The sequence below is a fragment of the Abramis brama genome (assembly GCF_963993115.1).
Source record: "Abramis brama genome assembly, chromosome: 1".
NCBI classification, from domain to species: Eukaryota; Metazoa; Chordata; class Actinopteri; order Cypriniformes; family Leuciscidae; genus Abramis; species Abramis brama.
Window position 1 is genome coordinate 69753311 of NC_139963.1, and position 18494 is coordinate 69771804.

General features: G+C 39.2%; 1 protein-coding gene across 2 annotated transcripts in view; it reads right to left on the minus strand.

Moving 5' to 3' along the window:
* Positions 1-755: 755 nt before the first annotated feature.
* The window catches only part of LOC311094455 (uncharacterized protein), an 83857-nt gene continuing 66118 nt past the window's right edge, over positions 756-18494 (minus strand). Inside the window, exon 5 of one of the 2 annotated variants that reach the window (XM_084132427.1) lies at positions 756-1876. In XM_084132427.1, coding sequence (XP_083988553.1) covers positions 1855-1876 — 22 coding nt within the window. In that variant the 3' untranslated portion in view covers positions 756-1854. Of the gene's footprint in view, positions 1877-9228; positions 9600-18494 lie in introns of those variants that run through there. The other variant, XM_084132428.1, reaches the window with a different exon arrangement.

Consider the following 18494-nt stretch of genomic DNA (forward strand, 5'->3'; position numbering starts at 1 on the left):
AGCGGCAGGTAAACCGATCATCTCTAGCTAGTAAATAAACACGAATGAACAATGTTGAAAGATACAGTATAACTTACCGAAATGTATATTCCTCATACATAATATCGACCAATCAATCAAAAAAGGGGTCAATAAAAAAAATCATAAATAAATAATTTGTCACATAAATAAATAACAATTATGTCACATAAATAAATAACAATTATGTCACATAACATTTACCGCAGGAAAGCCATTTGATGACCATAATATAGGCTATAGCAGGTTAGTTGGCTAGAAAAAAGCTATAGAGGGTATTTTGCTAAATATGTGTACTATATTACATATTTATTATATTTTTACTTATATCATTAAATAAAGTTGTTATTACAATAAAAAACGCATTATATATCTCTCTGTATGTTTACAGCATTAGGTGAGTTGTTTTTTTCTTAAGAAAAATTAATGGCTATCTTGTGTAGCCTACCTAATATTTATTTAAATGAGTCAGTATTAAATCAAATCACAATAATTGAATTGAATTGAATTGAAAACCAGAAATTGTACCATGTAGCCTAGGCTAAACATTGTAACATTGTTGTCACTAAGCCTAATAAAATTCAGTTTAGTTACTAAAATGTTTTGACAATCACAATACACTTATTGTGATGCAATAATTTTTTTTATAATTTTTTTTATGTTAAAGATGTAAACGTCTTTAAGATGTAAACGTGTTTAAGATGTAAACGGGATGATTGCGCGACACTTACGTGAGACACTGTTGCCGTGTGTGCAAGTAGCAGAAACAACGAGGAATACCAGAGTAAACGTTGAAAACGTTTAATTTGAAAAGGTGTGAATGACGTTACAAAACATGAAAAATAATAAAATATAAAAGGAAAACAAAGCAAGAAAACAAGAGTGTCGCCAAATCAATTAAATAATCAAAACATAATCCCCATAACTATTTCACCCAAACCTCTAAATCTACCTATCAAAAGAAAAATGCAGAAACAAAACCTGAAATCTTCAGTGTATACGCTGCCTTAAATAAACTACGCTGTCTAAAAAAAACCCAGTAAATTCAATGCGTGGTGATCACTCTCCAACTAAATAACAGAAAACAATTCTAACTACCGTGGTCTTTAAAGATGGAACACACACACACACACACACACAGACACACACACACACACACACACACACACACACAGGTCACATGCACTACGGACGTCTAGTGTTCTAACTCGAAACAGTGCATTCCATCGGCAGTAATACTAACAAAGGAATGTTCATCTCTAAACACTTGCATAAGCAAAAACAAAAAACAAAAACAAATCATAAACGTAATCATGGTTTCAACAAACAACTCCAGGCATGGGAAGTTGTCTGAGATCTGGCGCTGACCTCCCTCGCTCTTGGTCACTGGGCCTTTTAAACCCACAGAACGTCTGTGGATTGGTGGAACGTCAGTTCTGATTTGATCACCACCTAGGAATGACGTATAGAAACACACACAAAAAAAGAAAAATACACAAACACACGTGGAACGTGACATGAAGAAACTGAGACAGACTAAATCCAGAAGAACTGCGGGAACGAGTCTTTTAGATTAAAGACACATCTCTTTGACCTAGCATTCACATAACACATTATAGACTTCTATAATTCAATGTTAGGCTGCATAGATTAGACCAGCCGGAACCAGGTACACTTTCCATAAATCCTGATGTACTCGTTACATCATGAGAAGAATGGTGTCTATGCTTATATTAGTCTCTCTGTTTATCCCGAGGTTTACCACAGTCCGCGGGATCCAGATCTGATGAAGGACCTGCGCCTGGACGCGACGACAGCGCAGTCCTGAAGTGTCAGCTAGTCTCTCCCCTGTGAAGGCCTGTGGAAAAAACAAAAAACATTTGACACAATCTGAGCCCATATTGATTAAGTTGGGGCCTATCAGGTACAGTACATAAGAAAACAATCTCTCTCAACTAATGCTGTAAAGTAAACCATAAGGAACCCCAGTTGGTACATCATTCTAATATTTAAGGTTAAAAGTGATTTATTTGTAAGCTGCTTCTTTAAATCACACATAAGGAAGTTTATATACTGTTATAATACACTTTTAAAGGAACACTCCTCCATTTATTTAAAACAAACCTTTCCTACATTTAGACAGGTGGGCAAACGCATTTTTGTCTCAGTGCATGCATTGTTTTAGTTTGGCAGCGCTACCGCTAGCTTAGCTTAGCATAATGAATGGAATCCTTTGTTGCCAGCTAGCATGTGATTAAAAAAAAAACAAAAAAAAAAACTTATTGTGGCCTGCGTATTCACGAGTACAAATAGCATTGCAGATTAAGTTTTTGGGGCAGACCTGACCTGTTGAAAAGAGATGGTATTCATCCCTCCTGGGATGGTGCTGCTCTTCTCTCTAGTAATATGGCACATAGTCTTAGAGCTCAAACATGACAATCTGGGGCTCAGGCCAGGAAGCAGACAGACTGGCTTAACCGACCGTCTGCTAGCGGCCTCGCGTCACCCAGGTCAGATAAATCCCATCACATAGAACCTCTTTCACCTAGATATCATCATATAGAGACTGTGTCTGTTCTCCGAATTAGGACATACAAAAAACGTTTAAACTCATCTAAGGTTAAAAATGTAACTGATGTTCAAAATATAAAAAACAGCTATAACACAGATGAGCAAATGATAAAGCTTGGGTTGCTGAATATTCGATCGCTTACTTCAAAAGCACTCATTGTTAAAGGAACACTTCGACTTTTTGGGACTTTGGCTTATTCTCCGTATCCCCCAGAGTTAGATAAGTCCATACAGTGGTGGTCTTAACATAGAGGCATAGGTAGGCGGCTGCTTGGGGCTAAACCTATGCGCGTGAACTTGACAATCGATTACTGTGGACTTCGACCGAAAACAGGAAGTAAATACAGGTATGTGCGCTGGCTTAATAAACATAATTTTTATTCATATCTTTCATATCTACTGCAGTCAGATTAACCCACATTCACCCCGAAGGAATCACTCACATGACCTGGGCATTTGTAATGACACATCAAGGATGTTAAGAGACTAAAAGCAGGTTTAAAACTTGCCCCATTGAAGTCAACAGGGTGCAAATTTTAAAAAGAGGATAACACGGTGTAGGCAACACCGATTTTTGTCGTTGTTCTCTGTACTGACAGCACTCCAAATTTACAAAAAAATGAGCTCAATGTTAAAATTGACCGGAGTTCTCCTTTAACATAAATTGTAAGAATATGACTAATAGTAAAGACTAGTACTAATAAATAAACATTAGGCCTATGCTAAAGCTATTAAATAGCAGTCCCAAACTAGTTTTTGTTAATACAATGTTGGTATGAGCCACTACAGTCATTTATAAATATAAAAATGAACACAAAGTGAAAATAGTGGCATTTTGGGGTTAATATGGAAACGACAGTTACCATGGTGAATACACAATACTAACAAGAACTGTTAATGAAACATGGAAACTGCTCCTGGTGAATAGAATGAAAATCATACCTGCATTACTTTTATTTTGTGTAATTTACAACGTAACGGCATTGCATGCTCGTTGTTTCTTTTGCACTTGATCAGTGAGGCGATACACAGCGCGCGCCGCCGCATTTGCGCGTGCAATTGAAGAGTGTGCGAGAACAGGATAACGGCTGACAGGACAAGAAAGTCAGTTTTTCTGAGGTGAAAGACTTTATTTCAGCGTCACTGCCTGGTAGTTCCTATTGTGTTGGGTTTTCTGAAGTAGTCATGATTCGCCTCTCATAACATAACATGCTCTAAACACGCACGCAGAGTGGAAATGGAGGCGCGGGGAGCAAGGATCACAGCGCAAATTTGAACTATATCGATATATGCGATATGGTCTAATTCCATATCGCATTTCAAAAATATATCGATATATTTTTTATATCGATATATCGGCCAGCCCTAAATCGAACCCATGACCTTGGCATTGCTAGCGCCAACACTCTACTGTTTGAGGTAAGGGAAAGCCTAAATGAGTCCACACCGCAAGATTACTGCTGCTCGCTGCTCCTGCTCGCGGTGTGAATGCACTCATTGATTAACATGCACGCCGAAAAAACTACGCGCTGCTCATGCGCCGCTCACGCTTGCGGTGTGAAACGGCCGTAATTCACAAGGTTTCCTATTGCGTTCCGTGTGCACGTGTGATGCTGATGTTGCGCGATGTTAATCATGCGGCGCCCAAGTGCATTTGACCGGCATAAAATCGGCATATGTCAGACCAACCGGCTGGCCGATCACGTGAAAATCGGCCAATTCCGGTCACCAGCCGATCAATCGGTGCATCTCTAAATATTATCACACGGAATAGATGTTGATGCAGTTGAAATTCTGCAGCAGAGCGATGAAATCTCAGCTCATTATCTAGTCTTGTGTAAATTACATTTAGCCAAGGCTGCAAAGCCGACTCAGTGTTATAAATATGCTAGACCTATCACTTCTGCCTCTAAAGATTGCTTTATCAATAATCTTCCTGATCGGTTTCATCATCTCAGCATCCCGGATAGCTTAGAGCACATGTGTCAAACTCAAGGCCCGCGGGCCTAATCCGGCCCGCCACATTATTTTATATGGCCCGCGAGAGCATATGGGTGTCTTAAAATTAGGGATGCAACGAAATTTAGGCTGCCAAAAAATTTTGGCCGAAAATAACATTTTCGGTTTTTGGCCGAAAGATACTAAAAAGCCGCCGCGCCCCTACGTGTTCGGCGATGGTTTGACTCTGGCTCAGCGTGTTTTATGACTTTGCGTGCGAGTCCGCTTCCGAAGATGCATAACTTCAAAGCGCGTTCTGTGTGTGCGCGCTGTGCTCTCCGCTCTGTGTTCACAGCGCGTTCTGCTCAATGTCCCGCAAGCAACCTCCTTGTGTGTGTGTGTGTGTGTGTGTGTGTGTTTGTGTTGCGAGCTCTGCTCACGCTCACCGGAAAGGCAAAGTCCACTGAAAAAAACGTGCCGACATGAAATTTATTTGGACTTGTTTCTTTTTGCAATAGCACTACTGTGCTGTAACATGGTGTGTATAGCCGTGCTGGTGCTGGGCAACACTGGTAAAATTACACGAATCACGATCCTCTCGTTCACTGGTCCTCTCCCTGCTCTGCTCATGCTCTGATAAAAAATAGCTTTGTAGGACTATACTTATTTTGACAATTGGTCAAAAAATAAATCTGTTAAATCTGATTCTGCTGCATAGAACTGATTGAAGAATAATATATTGATATTTTATATTATTTTAATATAGGTACCAGTATTAGCCTTTTCACCATTTGTATCACTCCGCTTGTCTGTGTTTTCGCCACTTGCATCATTAAGCCAGTAGGTGGCGACAAGTGACTTTTTATGAGTGAACAATTGAACTTTAAGCTGATTAGTGCCAAAAACATTGATTAACTTTCATTGATTAAATATTTAATGCTAATATAAATTGCTCATTTGCCTCTGGACACAAAAAGATTGCACTGGTTTTTGATTGAAATGTAACATCTATGCAAAATAATCCTTGAAAGATTTCTCATTTAAGGCCGTTCCTGTTTGGAATATGTGATTGTATATTGTCCACAATAAGCAGAAACCTTCTGCATTTCCATTTTGTAGTGTGGATAATTCATTGCAACATTTATCCTCATTCTCATTTTTAAGAATCTGTTATCTTGACAAATAATTTATGCTACTGCCCACTGACATAGCTTTTAAAGCTATTGTTATCCAAATTTTTTGGCCTTTAAACACCTTAAAATGCACATATGTAGGTCCGAGAAATCCAAATTTTATCGGGGGAGCATGTCCCCGATCCCCCTAAGTACCTCACATTTGAATACGCATGACTGTGTGGTAATGTGTGCTGGTGTGGCTACAGTGCCAAGGCTGAATTTTTGAGCCAGTCTGCCCCCCTGCATATATACAATATACATTATTCTCTGTATCAAATCATTATTACCCAGCTCCTGATGTTTCGGGCTCATCCCCTGATGTTTTTAAAACCTAGAAACACCCCTGCAAATGCACACTCGGGCCCTTAAGAGAGCAGCCAGAAAAATGGAGCGAAACTGGAAGAAAACAAAACTAGAGGTATTTCGCATTTCATGGAAGGAGAGCTCGATTGCTTACAGAGAGGCTTTAAAAGCTGCTGGATCTGCTTATTTTTCAACCCTATTAGAAGAAAAACATAATCCTAGGTATTTATTTGAAACAGTGGCTAAACTAACGAAAAATAAAGCTTCAAGCACCAAAGTTTCCAAGCAGCACAGCAGTAATGACTTTATGAACTTCACTTATAAGATTGATAATATCAGGGAGAAAATTATAACTATGCAACCGTCTACTACAGTATCGCATCAGGCAGTGCATTGTAGTCTCCCTGTGGAAAAATTTGATTCATTCATTGCTATAGGAGAGGAAGAATTTACTAAACTCGTTAAATCATCTAAATCGACAACATGTATGTTAGACCCTATACCGACTAAGCTACTGAAAGAGATGCTCCCAGAGGTCATAGATCCTCTTCTTAATATCATTAATTCATCTTTGTCTCTAGGATACTTTGAGCTGGCTATGATTAAACCGCTTGTTAAAAAAACGCAACTTGATCCTACAGAATTAGTCAATAGGCTAGTTGCACGTGGCCGCCATTTTGGATTTCGGATCAGCGAGTGTGCGGTTAGACACTTCCGGTTTCGCATTACGCCCGTTGCAGGGAGCCGGAGAAAGCCGAAATGTATCTTTTATAGTTGTTTATAGAATCAATTATCACTTAAAATACTACTAATATCCATATTACTATCACACGAGCCAAAGGCAATTAAATGCACAGGTGCATAGTCAGATTAATGAATGAAATACAACTGTTCACGAAGAGAATATTGTATTTGACTCATGCTGCATAGCAACACCATAGCAACCACCCAGAACACCCTAGCAACCGCCTAGCAACCACCCAGAATACCCTAGCAACCGCCTAGCAACACCATAGAAACCACCCAGAACACCCTAGCAACTGCCTAGCAACCACCCAGAATATCAACTGCCTAGCAACACCATAGCAACCACCCAGAACACCCTAGCAACACCATAGAAACCACCCAGAACACCCTAGCAACTGCCTAGCAATGCCTTAGCAACCACCTAGAATACCCTAGCAACTGCCTAGCAATGCCCTAGCAACCACCCAGAATACCCTAGCAACCACCTATCAATTCCATAGCAACCACCCAGAACACCCTAGCAATGCCCTAGCAACCACCTAGCAAAGCCCTAGCAACCACACAGAACACCCTAGCAACACCATAGCAACCACCCAGAATACCCTAGCAACTGCCTAGCAACCACCCAGAATACCCTAGAAACCACCTAGCAACCACCCAGAACACCCTAGCAATGCCTTAGCAACCACTTAGCAACACCCTAGCAACCACCAAGAATACCCTAGCAACGCCCTAGCAATCACCCAGAATACCCTAGCAACCGCCTAGCAACACCATAGCAACCACCCAGAACACCCTAGCAATGCCCTAGCAACCACCTAGCAACCACACAGAACACCCTAGCAACCACCTGAACAACATGAATAAGCCATATCTCAGCACCAGAACATCGTACAGACGTGTGTTGGCTCATATGCAATCATGTACCAGTACCACACTCTAGCAACCGAGTGGCGAGTTTTGCCACTGCAAGCACCACTTCACATTTTCTTCAGGAAATGTACATTCTAGTTTTTATTATTATTTTATGCAGCACTGCGTGTAGCCTATGCCTACAAGGCACAACAAACCTGTTCATTATATATTGTTGGAAACATTTGTGTGTGTGTGTGTGTGTGTGTGTGTGTGTTCTGTGAATTTTAAAATGCAAATTTTAACCAGAAAATCACAAATTTATGCCCAAAATCGTGCAGCCCTATAGTTTCTCTTGATATCAGTTTTTTTGTGTGTTTTTTTTTACAGGGCCCAGATGCCACTGAGTCCTGCTGACTTCAACATTCACATGAGTCTCTGTACATGAACATGGTAAAGTGAAAATCAAACACCTTGGAAATGAAAGGTACAATGCTTTTAGGAATGGCACAAAGGTCTCTGTCTTTGGATCATTGTTTTCAATAATGTGCTTTTTTGTCATGTGTTGTGTATCTTTGGATTATGTTGTGTTGTAAATAAATCCAAAACAATCAAACAGTCATTCTTTTTTTAATCTCCTCATTCTTTGTGCAAGGTTGCTCAGAATGACAGGGCCTGATAGCTCCTAAAATAGGGCCATTAGGGGAGTGTCTTTGTCTTTCTCAGGTGTGAAATGCCATCAATATTCAGGAAGTGTTTAGTGTTTACGCCCCTCGCATAAAAGCTTTCTTACACAAAACACGTCTTACAAATTTTAAATCAATATATTGCCTTCTTTGAATGAGCAGTCAGGGTGATTTTCACATAGTTTTGGAGCAAATATTCTAGGCTACGTGATACAATTTTCAAAAGTCTTGTGAAGAAATAATCAGTATGGGTTTCATGACCTTATTTCAGTTACATTTTTTTTTTTGTATTTTCACAAACCACGCATAAAACGTCATTATCTCAAAACTACAAACTTTTACTTGCATGCTGCTGATATATTATTGTAGCAGAGTTTGTGATGAATACAGTGTAATCAGACTTTAGCCATGAAAATATCACAAGTAACAGAAATAAGTAGGGATGCACCAAATATTAGGCCACCGAAACTTTCGGCCGAAAATGGCCCAAAAGTGCATTTTCGGTTTTCGGCCGAAATACTTTTATCACCGAAACAATACGGCCGAAATGTTGTGATGACGCAAACAGCAGATACCGCGACCTGCACGTGCTTGTCTGAAGCAACATATCTGCGGTGTGGACGTATTTCAATATATCTGAGAGTGACCCACGGACAGCGATTTTCAAAACACAGGCATCCCAAGTCTCCCGGAAGTTCCGGAAGATAGCGGCTCCCTGATGCCCGCAAATTAGTTTAAATCTCCCGGAATCGCGAGCGAGCATACGTAGTGCGCGCGCTGCAGAGAGAGGGAGCGAGAGACCTTGCGTGTGTTTGCAGAGCAGCTGTCATTTCTCAGATGTGTGTGTGTTTACCTTAGCTGTTTATGGTTTTTGCAACTCACGTCCATGAGCATATAGCTGCAGATATTATTATGGGCTATGGCAGTATTGACCTAAATGCAGTTTGTTTTTATGAGAGAACATTTCATTTTTAAACCTTTCTGCAGGCCAGTAGGCTTTTACATTATTATTTAATGTACACATGAGTGGGGTCAAGTTAAACATTTAATTTTATACTTTGCAATGTGCTAAATAAATATTTGCATACAAATTTAATTGATTTATTGTTTGAAACTTTAATATTAATTTATGCAATTGCAATGCCTTGATTTTAGTAAAGTTATAGTCAAGTTATAGTTATATAGTCATAGCCATAAATGCAATGGTACTAATAATTGGCATAATTTCTTTCGGTGTTTCGGTTTTCGGCCTTGGTTTCCTCTTTTTCGGTTTTCGGTTTCGGCCAAGAATTTTCATTTCGGTGCATCCCTAGAAATAAGCACAAATGTCAGAGCATGACAGAACACCTCCAGGGCCCAGAAAACACCTCAGACCCCAGAGAGTTAATAAATATCAAACAATCAACAAAGTGTCCTATGCTCACCACACACCGGATATAGGTGGAGAGGAGAGATTTGGCTATAGGGTGATGTGTGGCTAACTTACACAGAAGAGACTTTGTTGCTCAGCACATGAAAATAAACTACTTACCATGATCTCAGACTGAGGTGATGTGGTTTCTCTACTGCATGGATCTTCATGTGTAGATTCAGCTGAGTTTTAATAGAGAAACTCTTTCCGCACTGATCACACGTGTGCGGCTTCTCTCTGTTGTGGATCCTCTCATGTGTTTTCAGAGATGATAACTGACTGAATCTGTTGTCACAGTGTGAACACTTGTAAGGTTTTTCTCCAGTGTGAATTCTCTGGTGCTGTTTTAAACAGTTTGCTGTAGTAAAAGTCTTCTCACACTCAAAGCACATGTACTCTCTCACACCAGTGTGAGTTTTCTCATGTGTGTGTAAATATTGCAGCAGTGAAAAACCCTTTCCACACACAGAACATGAATGCGGCTTCGTATGAACTGTCAGGTGTTTCTTCAGGTCTGATGCACTAAGAAATTTTTTGCCGCATTGATCACATGAGAACGGCTTCTCTCCGGTGTGGATCCTCATGTGAATCTTAAGATAACTTTTGCATGAGAATCTCTTTTCACACTGATCACACATGAATGGCTTCTCTCCCGTGTGGATCCTCATGTGAACATCAAGTTTCTTTTTGTTAGTGAAACACTTCCCACATTGATCACACGTGTGCGGCTTCTCTCCAGTGTGGATCCTCTCATGTGTTTTCAGATTTGATAAGTCACTGAATCTCTTGTCACAGTGTGAACACTTGTAAGGTTTTTCTCCAGTGTGAATTCTCTGGTGCAGTTTTAAACCGTCTGCTGTAGTAAAAGTCTTCTCACACTCAAAGCACATGTACTCTCTCACACCAGTGTGAGTTTTCTGATGTCTATGTAAATGTTGCAGCTGTGAAAAACTCTTTTCACACACAGAACATGAATGCGGCTTCTCCTTCGTATGAACTGTCAGGTGTTTCTTCAGGTCTGATGTACTAAGAAATGTTTTGCCGCAGTGATCACATGAGAACGGCTTCACTCCGGTGTGTATCCTCATGTGAACATTAAGATTTTGTTTGTTTGTGAAACTCTTCCCACATTGATCACATGAGAACGGCTTCTCTCCAGTGTGGATCCTCATGTGACCATTAAGACTTTGTTTGTATGTGAAACTCTTCCCACACTGAGTGCAGGTGAAAGATTTCTTGGCTCTTTTCTTAAAAAAAATTTTTTTAGTCTTTGAGCAACTCAAAGGTTTTCCTTCAGGATTGACATGATGTTCCTCCTCCACTTCACTCAGTTCTTCACTCTCCTCCTTCACTTCCATCAGGTCTGAAATCAAAGAGAAAATTATTAATTTCATTTTCAGTACATCAAAATAATTCAAAGAGAGAAATATAAAGTGAAAAGACATTAAAGTGAGCCCTGATGTAATAATAGAAAGTACTACTGCTATAAAATATTATGATAATTTGATGTCTTTTTATAAATTGATTATATGCCCATGAAACTTTCCAAAAATGAGGAAAATGTATCTTCCAATTATTATTTTTAAAACATTATAGGCACGAATCCCATGTTTCTTTAGCAAGAACTAGTACATATATTTGATCAATGACACAATTATCTAACATGATATTAACATTAATATCATTGGAGTCTGATCTGACTGATCGCTGATCGATTGCTCCTGTCTGCCTCGCTGCCTGCTGTGAGTGTAGCTGTGTCTGAAATCGCTCCCTATCCACTATATAGTGCACTATTTAGGGTGTCGGCCATTTTGTAGTGGTGTCCGAATTCTGAGTGAACGACATCATTCCCTACATTCGTTCACTACTTTTACCCACAATCCTCTCTGAATTCGAGTGTACATCCGATGTACACTTGCTGAGACACTATTTCCCACAATCCAACGCGATAAGGCGATAGAGCGCGAATGAAAAATAAAGATGGCGGACGCAGGCAACGGAGGCGGCAACTTTTATAAATGTAAGTGTAACTTTCTATTAATTTTAAAAAAAACTTTGTAATGATATTTTGAAGCGAAATGATACAGGTTTATTTGTTGGTACTGTAATTACTTTTTAGACACTTTTAGTGCTGTAACTCTTAAATTTGCAGTTGTATCTTAGAAAATAATGTACTGACGAATTTTAATTTGCTTAGGGACAGATGAGGACATACGAGTGCTAATTGTTAACAGAACAGCCCATGGCCATCTCTTTTCTGGGCGGAGAAACGCTGCTCAGCATGGATGGGAGTGAGTTTCAGAATCAAACAGTTTAATTATAATAATACGGTTTAATTGATGTGTATTTATTAATGTGTAAATCATTATGTTATATGTTACAGAGCAGTCCTTAAGGAGATAGGCCTGCTGGATGTGGTATCCCCTGCCAGAGCGGCTAAAAAGTGGGAAAATTTAAAAAAAAAATACAAGGTAAGATAATATTTACAGATTTACTTGATATATATATATATCGATATATTTATCTCATGGCCACGACTTCATATTTTGAGAGAATGACATCTATTTCTCGTGGCCACGACTTTAGGGAACCACACTGGTCTGTAACCATAGCCTACAGCAGTCGAAGATGGAGATGACTGATGAAACAACATTTTACTTTGAATTAGGAATGTCATATAAAGATATAGTAGCATATAGATATAGTATCAGAAACTAATGGTCATAACCTGCAAAATAGACATGAGTCATGACATTTTGTCCATGGTAAATTACGTGATTTCATTCATGGTTACTATATTTGACAGATATCTTATCCAAGGCAAGGCAAGTTTAAAATAAAGTAGTCTAATATTTAGGCAGAAAGAACAGTTCACTCAATAAGTGGAGGCTTTAAGTCACTTTTGGGCAAGTGTAAAACTATGTTTACTGGTCTAATTTGCCATTTAAAGGCATTTCAAGAGATAAAATATAATCTGTCAAATATAATAACCATGAGTGAAATCACTACATTTACCACGAACAAAATGTCATGATTTATGTCTATTTACAGGTTATGGCCATTTGTTCCTGATAAAAGGAGCTAACGTAGACGTTTAGAAACTGGGGCGATACAGCTTTAACACGCTGTGTGCGCTCCCTTTGTGCGCTGGCTTTCTGCTCATATATCTTTATTTGACATTCTTAACTCAAAGTAAAATGCTGTTTCATCAGTCATCTCCATCTCCGACTGCTGTAGGCCTACAGTAGGCTAGGACCATGTGGTTCCCTAAACATAACTCGTGGCCACAAGAAATAGATGTGGTTCTCTGAAAATATGAAGTCGTGGCCACGAGATAAATATATCGTTCCCTCTACATATGATAAAAATGTGTGTGACTGAAGCAGATGGATTCGTTTTTGCCTATAATTATAATAAAACACTGTTGGGTTGTACATCATTTGCTTATAAAACTATTTTTAGGAGCTAAGAAAGCCACCTACTGGGATTGGGACTGAATCAGGAGAGTCTACTGCAGGAACATGGAAGTGGTTTGACCTCATGGATGAGGCATTAGGTGGGAGGCCATCCATCCAGCCCCCTATCCTAATTGCCTCATCAGAGGAAGACTCCATTGTTCCTGCAGTGAGTTCTCTTGGTTCAGTCCCTAAGGACCCGGAACAACAGGACAGGAGAGAGAGTGGCGAGGCAGGGCCAGCAAAGAGGCAGAGAAAAGATCCAGTACTGGATTTTTTAGAGAGGGAAGCAGAAAGAACAGAAGAGAGAATGAGAAAAGAGGACATCAGAGAGGAGAGACTTCTCTCAATTCTGGAGAAACTTGTTGAAAAAATGTAAAATCTGAACATTGAGTATAAAAATGTAATCTCTTTTTCTAAATAAATAATTTTGAGTTTTACTGTTTTTTTTGTTTGTTTTGAAAAAACTGATTCTTTAATTATTATAATAATATAAACTGTTATAGCAAATTAACAATAGCATGTACATCTAAACACATTAAGATATGATTATATTATTTTATAATACTTATAACAAGGAACTTATAACATGTTTTAAATTAGCTTAGATTTGAATTAAAATGGGAAAAAACGACAGATACATAAACTAACCTAAAATACTTACACTCGTTTTGTTTTTAATTTAATTACATACTAACTATATAGTAGTTGAACATAACTATAATATATACATGGTTATAACATATGTTATAAATAATCATGATGTCTTAGGGCTGGAGGAAGATCATCATCATCATCATCTGGAGCAGAAACGGCTGCAGCCAAGCGGTCTCTGGTGTGTTCTCCACTCTGTGGCTCTCTCACTTGCAGGTCATCAGGATCATCACCATTCAGCTGTCCTTCTTCCTCTGGCTCCATGATGTCACCATTCGTGATGCAGATGTTGTGCAGTACAGTACAACAAGTGATGACCTCTGGAGCAAATTCTGGCTTGACTTCAAGGGCCTTAAAGAAAAGTGACCGCCACCGGGTTTTCAAAATGCCAAATGATCTCTCAACGATGGATCGAGCTTTCGCATGGTGTAAGTTGAAGCGACGCTGAGTTGGATTCTGTAGTGGCTCTCTATATGGAGTGATGAGAGAGATTGGCTGGCTAAGACAGGGGTAACCCCCATCTCCTAAAATGTGGTATCCCTCTGGTGGGTACAGTGCCTTCAAATAGACTGTGCTGTTTCTGAGCACTCGGGAGTCATGGACTGATCCGGGATACCCCACAAAAACGTCCAGGTATTTACCTTGGTGGTCACAGAGTGCTTGTAACTGTATAGAGTAGAACAATTTTCTGTTTAAGTAACACATAGAATCAGCAGATGGAGGCTTGATTCTAATGTGACAGCCATCAATGCTACCAGCAACTGAACTAAAGACAGGACTGCCAGCCAGGTTTGCGAAGCCTGTGCTGATTTCCTCTAGCTCTTCTAATGATGGGAAGTGGATTACTTTGCATTTGATTCTGAGGAGTAATTTTGAGACTTTGTGGACAATCATGTGAACTGTTGAACGGGGCATATCAAATGCTCTGCAAACAACCCGATAAGAAGTTGCACTTGCAAGCCAGAATATGAAGACCAGAATTTCTATATCCTGAGCCCAACCATGATCACGATCCTCACGGAGTGTATAAATGAGGTAGGTCAGTGTTTGCCTGTTAAGTCGAAAGTCTGGCCTCAGGTCACTTCTCCCATCCAGGTACAACCTGAGGACAGGCACTGATTGGTTCAGCAGGGAGTATGGAGCTCGAGTGCCAGACTGAAAGAGTAAATGTACTAAAATGGTCAATAATGATCTTTATGTCAATGTAATAGGATGCGTTTAATAAAAAAGTTAACATTAAAAAGTGTTATATAAAATTAAAGATGTTGATATGATGTGATATGATCATATAAGAATAAGCATATGTTTATATAATTAAGATGTTATATATTGAAAAATAGCTACATCCAGCTGTAAATTAAACACAAAAATGTGTTCTGCCAATTATCATAAGTAACACTGGAAACTAAATAAAAATAAAAAATGGATAAATGTTTGTTTCTTAGAGGAGAAGGAAGAATAACCTCATCTTCAGTTACTTAGTTAATTGCTGAATGTGTCCTGTATAATACATAATAACATCTTCTTACCAATAGGTGGCATCTTCGAGCTAACAAAGCACGCCTTTGAGCTGTTGCTCTTCCGGAAAAAAGCCGTTTTCTTCTCCTCAGGAAAAGAAGTTTCGTTAGAATGAAAACGAACAGGATGGAGTACATTTTATGCCTGGTTTACCTCAGGAGTAAGCTGAAGGACACTGACTGGAAACCCCGGGAAAGTAATGTTTAAATAACAAAAAATTTTGACAGTTTTATTTATTTATTTACCGTTATATCTATATTTGAATAAACAAATGTGTTGTGTAGTGTTTTGTTCTCTTTTATTTTCACATATAAATGTAAAAAGTAAATAAATATGACAAGCAAATGTTTTTATTATCTTTTTTTTATTATCAAATAACGCAATAAACGTGAAAAATACATACATACAATTCATACAGCCAAAAAAGAAAATATTAAAGATGGGTAGGCAATGTTTATGACGAAATTGTACGAGCTCTCTGGCGCGTGATAATTATGTCAGCGTCCGAATTCGCTCACTCATTTTCGTTCACTCTTTGCTGATGTAGTGCACTCAACTGCCATTCACTATGTAGGGATTAGTGAATGAGTGAACGAGTGAGCGGTTTCAGACACAGCTTGTGTCTGTTTGCTTCGGTGCTGTAAGCTCCGTCTTAGCCTTGTATTTCTTTGTTTTGAACCATCATTTACTACCATTTCTAGTTGTTTATACTACTACATTCTACCCAACATCTCAGATTAAACTGACATCGCTAGCTTCTGTATTAGTACTACTAGCACAAAACGCTAGTAATTCGTTAGCCTGTTAACGCGCCACCCGTGCACTCAGCTATTTTTATTTATTTATTTTTCTCTCGCGCGTCCGCGCCTTTGAGTTCATAAAAGCTCAGGTGAGTAAGAATCAGTCAACAAACACGGTGAGTAATGTCTTGTCCTGTTATTGTCACCTGCACTTCATGTCACATGTTTAGCATAGCCTTCTCTGTCGACAATATAGGATTTATATGTGATAAATGTAAGGAGACAGTTAGGTTGACAGAGAAGATTTCAGAATTAGAAACACGCATCCAAACTTTAATTGAGGATAGTAAGAGTGCTAGAGCTTCAGATGTTTTGGATGCGCATAGCGTGAACACTTTACATGAGTCGGTTCCGGCTGAAGTAGTGCCTGAGCAGCCGGGCAAATGGGTGACAGTGAGGGATCGCTCTAGTCGCGGATCTAAAAACCACTCTTCCGTTCCGATTACCATAACAAATCGATTTGCCCCGCTCAGTGAAACACCCACTGAGAATGATTGTGCCCTAGTTATTGGCGATTCTATCACACGGAACGTGAAAATAGAGACACCAGCGAACATAGTCACATGTTTGCCGGGAACCAGAGCGCCTGACATCAAAGCAAATTTAAAAGTGCTGGCTAATGCTAATCGTAAATTCTCTAAGATCATTATTCATGTCGGCACTAATGATGTTCGACTCCGCCAGTCGGAGATCACCAAAATTAATATTAAAGAGGTGTGTGAACTTGCAAGTACGATGTCAAGGACTGTAATTTGCTCTGGCCCCCCTTCCTGTTCGCAGGAGTGATGAGATAGTTAGTAGACTGTGTTCGCTTAACGGTTGGCTGTCTCGGTGGTGTCCGCTTAATAATATAGAATTCATAGACAATTGGAAAAGTTTTTGGGGCAAACCTGACCTGTTGAAAAGAGATGGTATTCATCCCTCCTGGGATGGTGCTGCTCTTCTCTCTAGTAATATGGCTCATAGTCTTAGAGCTCAAACATGACAAATTGGGCACCAGGTCAGGAAGCAGACAGACTGGCTAAACCAACCGTCTGCTAGCGGCCTCGCGTCACCCAGGTCAGAAAAATCGCAAAAAAATTAAAAATTTAATTGATGTTCAACAAATAAAAAACAGCTATAATACAGATGAGCAAATGCTAAAGCTTGGGTTGCTGAATATTCGATCGCTTACTTCAAAAGCACTCATTGTTAATGATATGATTTCAGATAATAACCTAGATGTGCTGTGTTTGACAGAAACCTGGCTAAAACCAAACGATTACATTACTTTAAATGAGTCCACCCCGCAAGATTACTGTTATAAACATGAGCCTCGTCTGAAACGCAAAGGGGAGGTGTTGCTGTAATTTATAGTAATAGTTTCAAAACCACTAAGAAATCAAGTTTTAAATATAATTCTTTTGAAGTGTTGGTGCTTAATGTAAAAATATATAGTGTAAACGATAAATCACGTTTGAGATTTGTGCTGGCTACTGTATACAGGCCACCAGGGCACCATACAGACTTTATCAAAGAATTTGCGGACTTTCTATCAGAATTAATATTGACTGCAGATAAAGTACTAATTGTTGGTGATTTTAATATACACATCGATAATGAAAAAGATGCATTGGGATTGGCATTTAAAGACATTGTAAATTCAATTGGAGTTAGACAACACGTGTCAGGACCTACTCATCGTCGTAATCATACTCTAGATCTAATATTATCACACGGAATAAATGTTGATGCCGTTGAAATTCTGCAGCAGAGCGATGACATCTCAGATCATTATCTAGTCTCGTGTAATTTGCATTTAGCCAAGGCTGCAAAGCTGACTCCGTGTTACAAATATGTTAGAACTATCACTTCTGCTACTAAAGATTGCTTTATTAATAATCTTCCTGATCAGTTTCATCATCTCAGCATCCCAGATAGCTTAGAAGAACTCGATATTGCAACAGAAACTTTTAACTCTCTCTTTTCCAGCACTTTAGACACAGTTGCTCCGTTGCGTTTAAAGAAGATTAAAGAAAATAGTCCAACGCCGTGGTACAGCGAGCACACTCAGGCCCTTAAGAGAGCAGCCAGAAAAATGGAGCGCAACTGGAAGAAAACAAAACTAAAGGTATTTCGCATTTCATGGAAGGAGAGCTCAATTACTTACAGAGAGACTTTAAAAGCTGCTAGATCTGCTTATTTTTCAACCCTATTAGAAGAAAATAAACATAATCCTAGGTATTTATTTGAAACGGTGGCTAAACTAACGGAAAGGAAGTTTCTAGTAATCCTGAAGACTTGATTAGCTGGATCAGGTGTGTTTGATTAGGGTTGGAGCAAAACTGTGCAGAGCTGTGGCCCTCCAGGAATTGAGTTTGCGATCA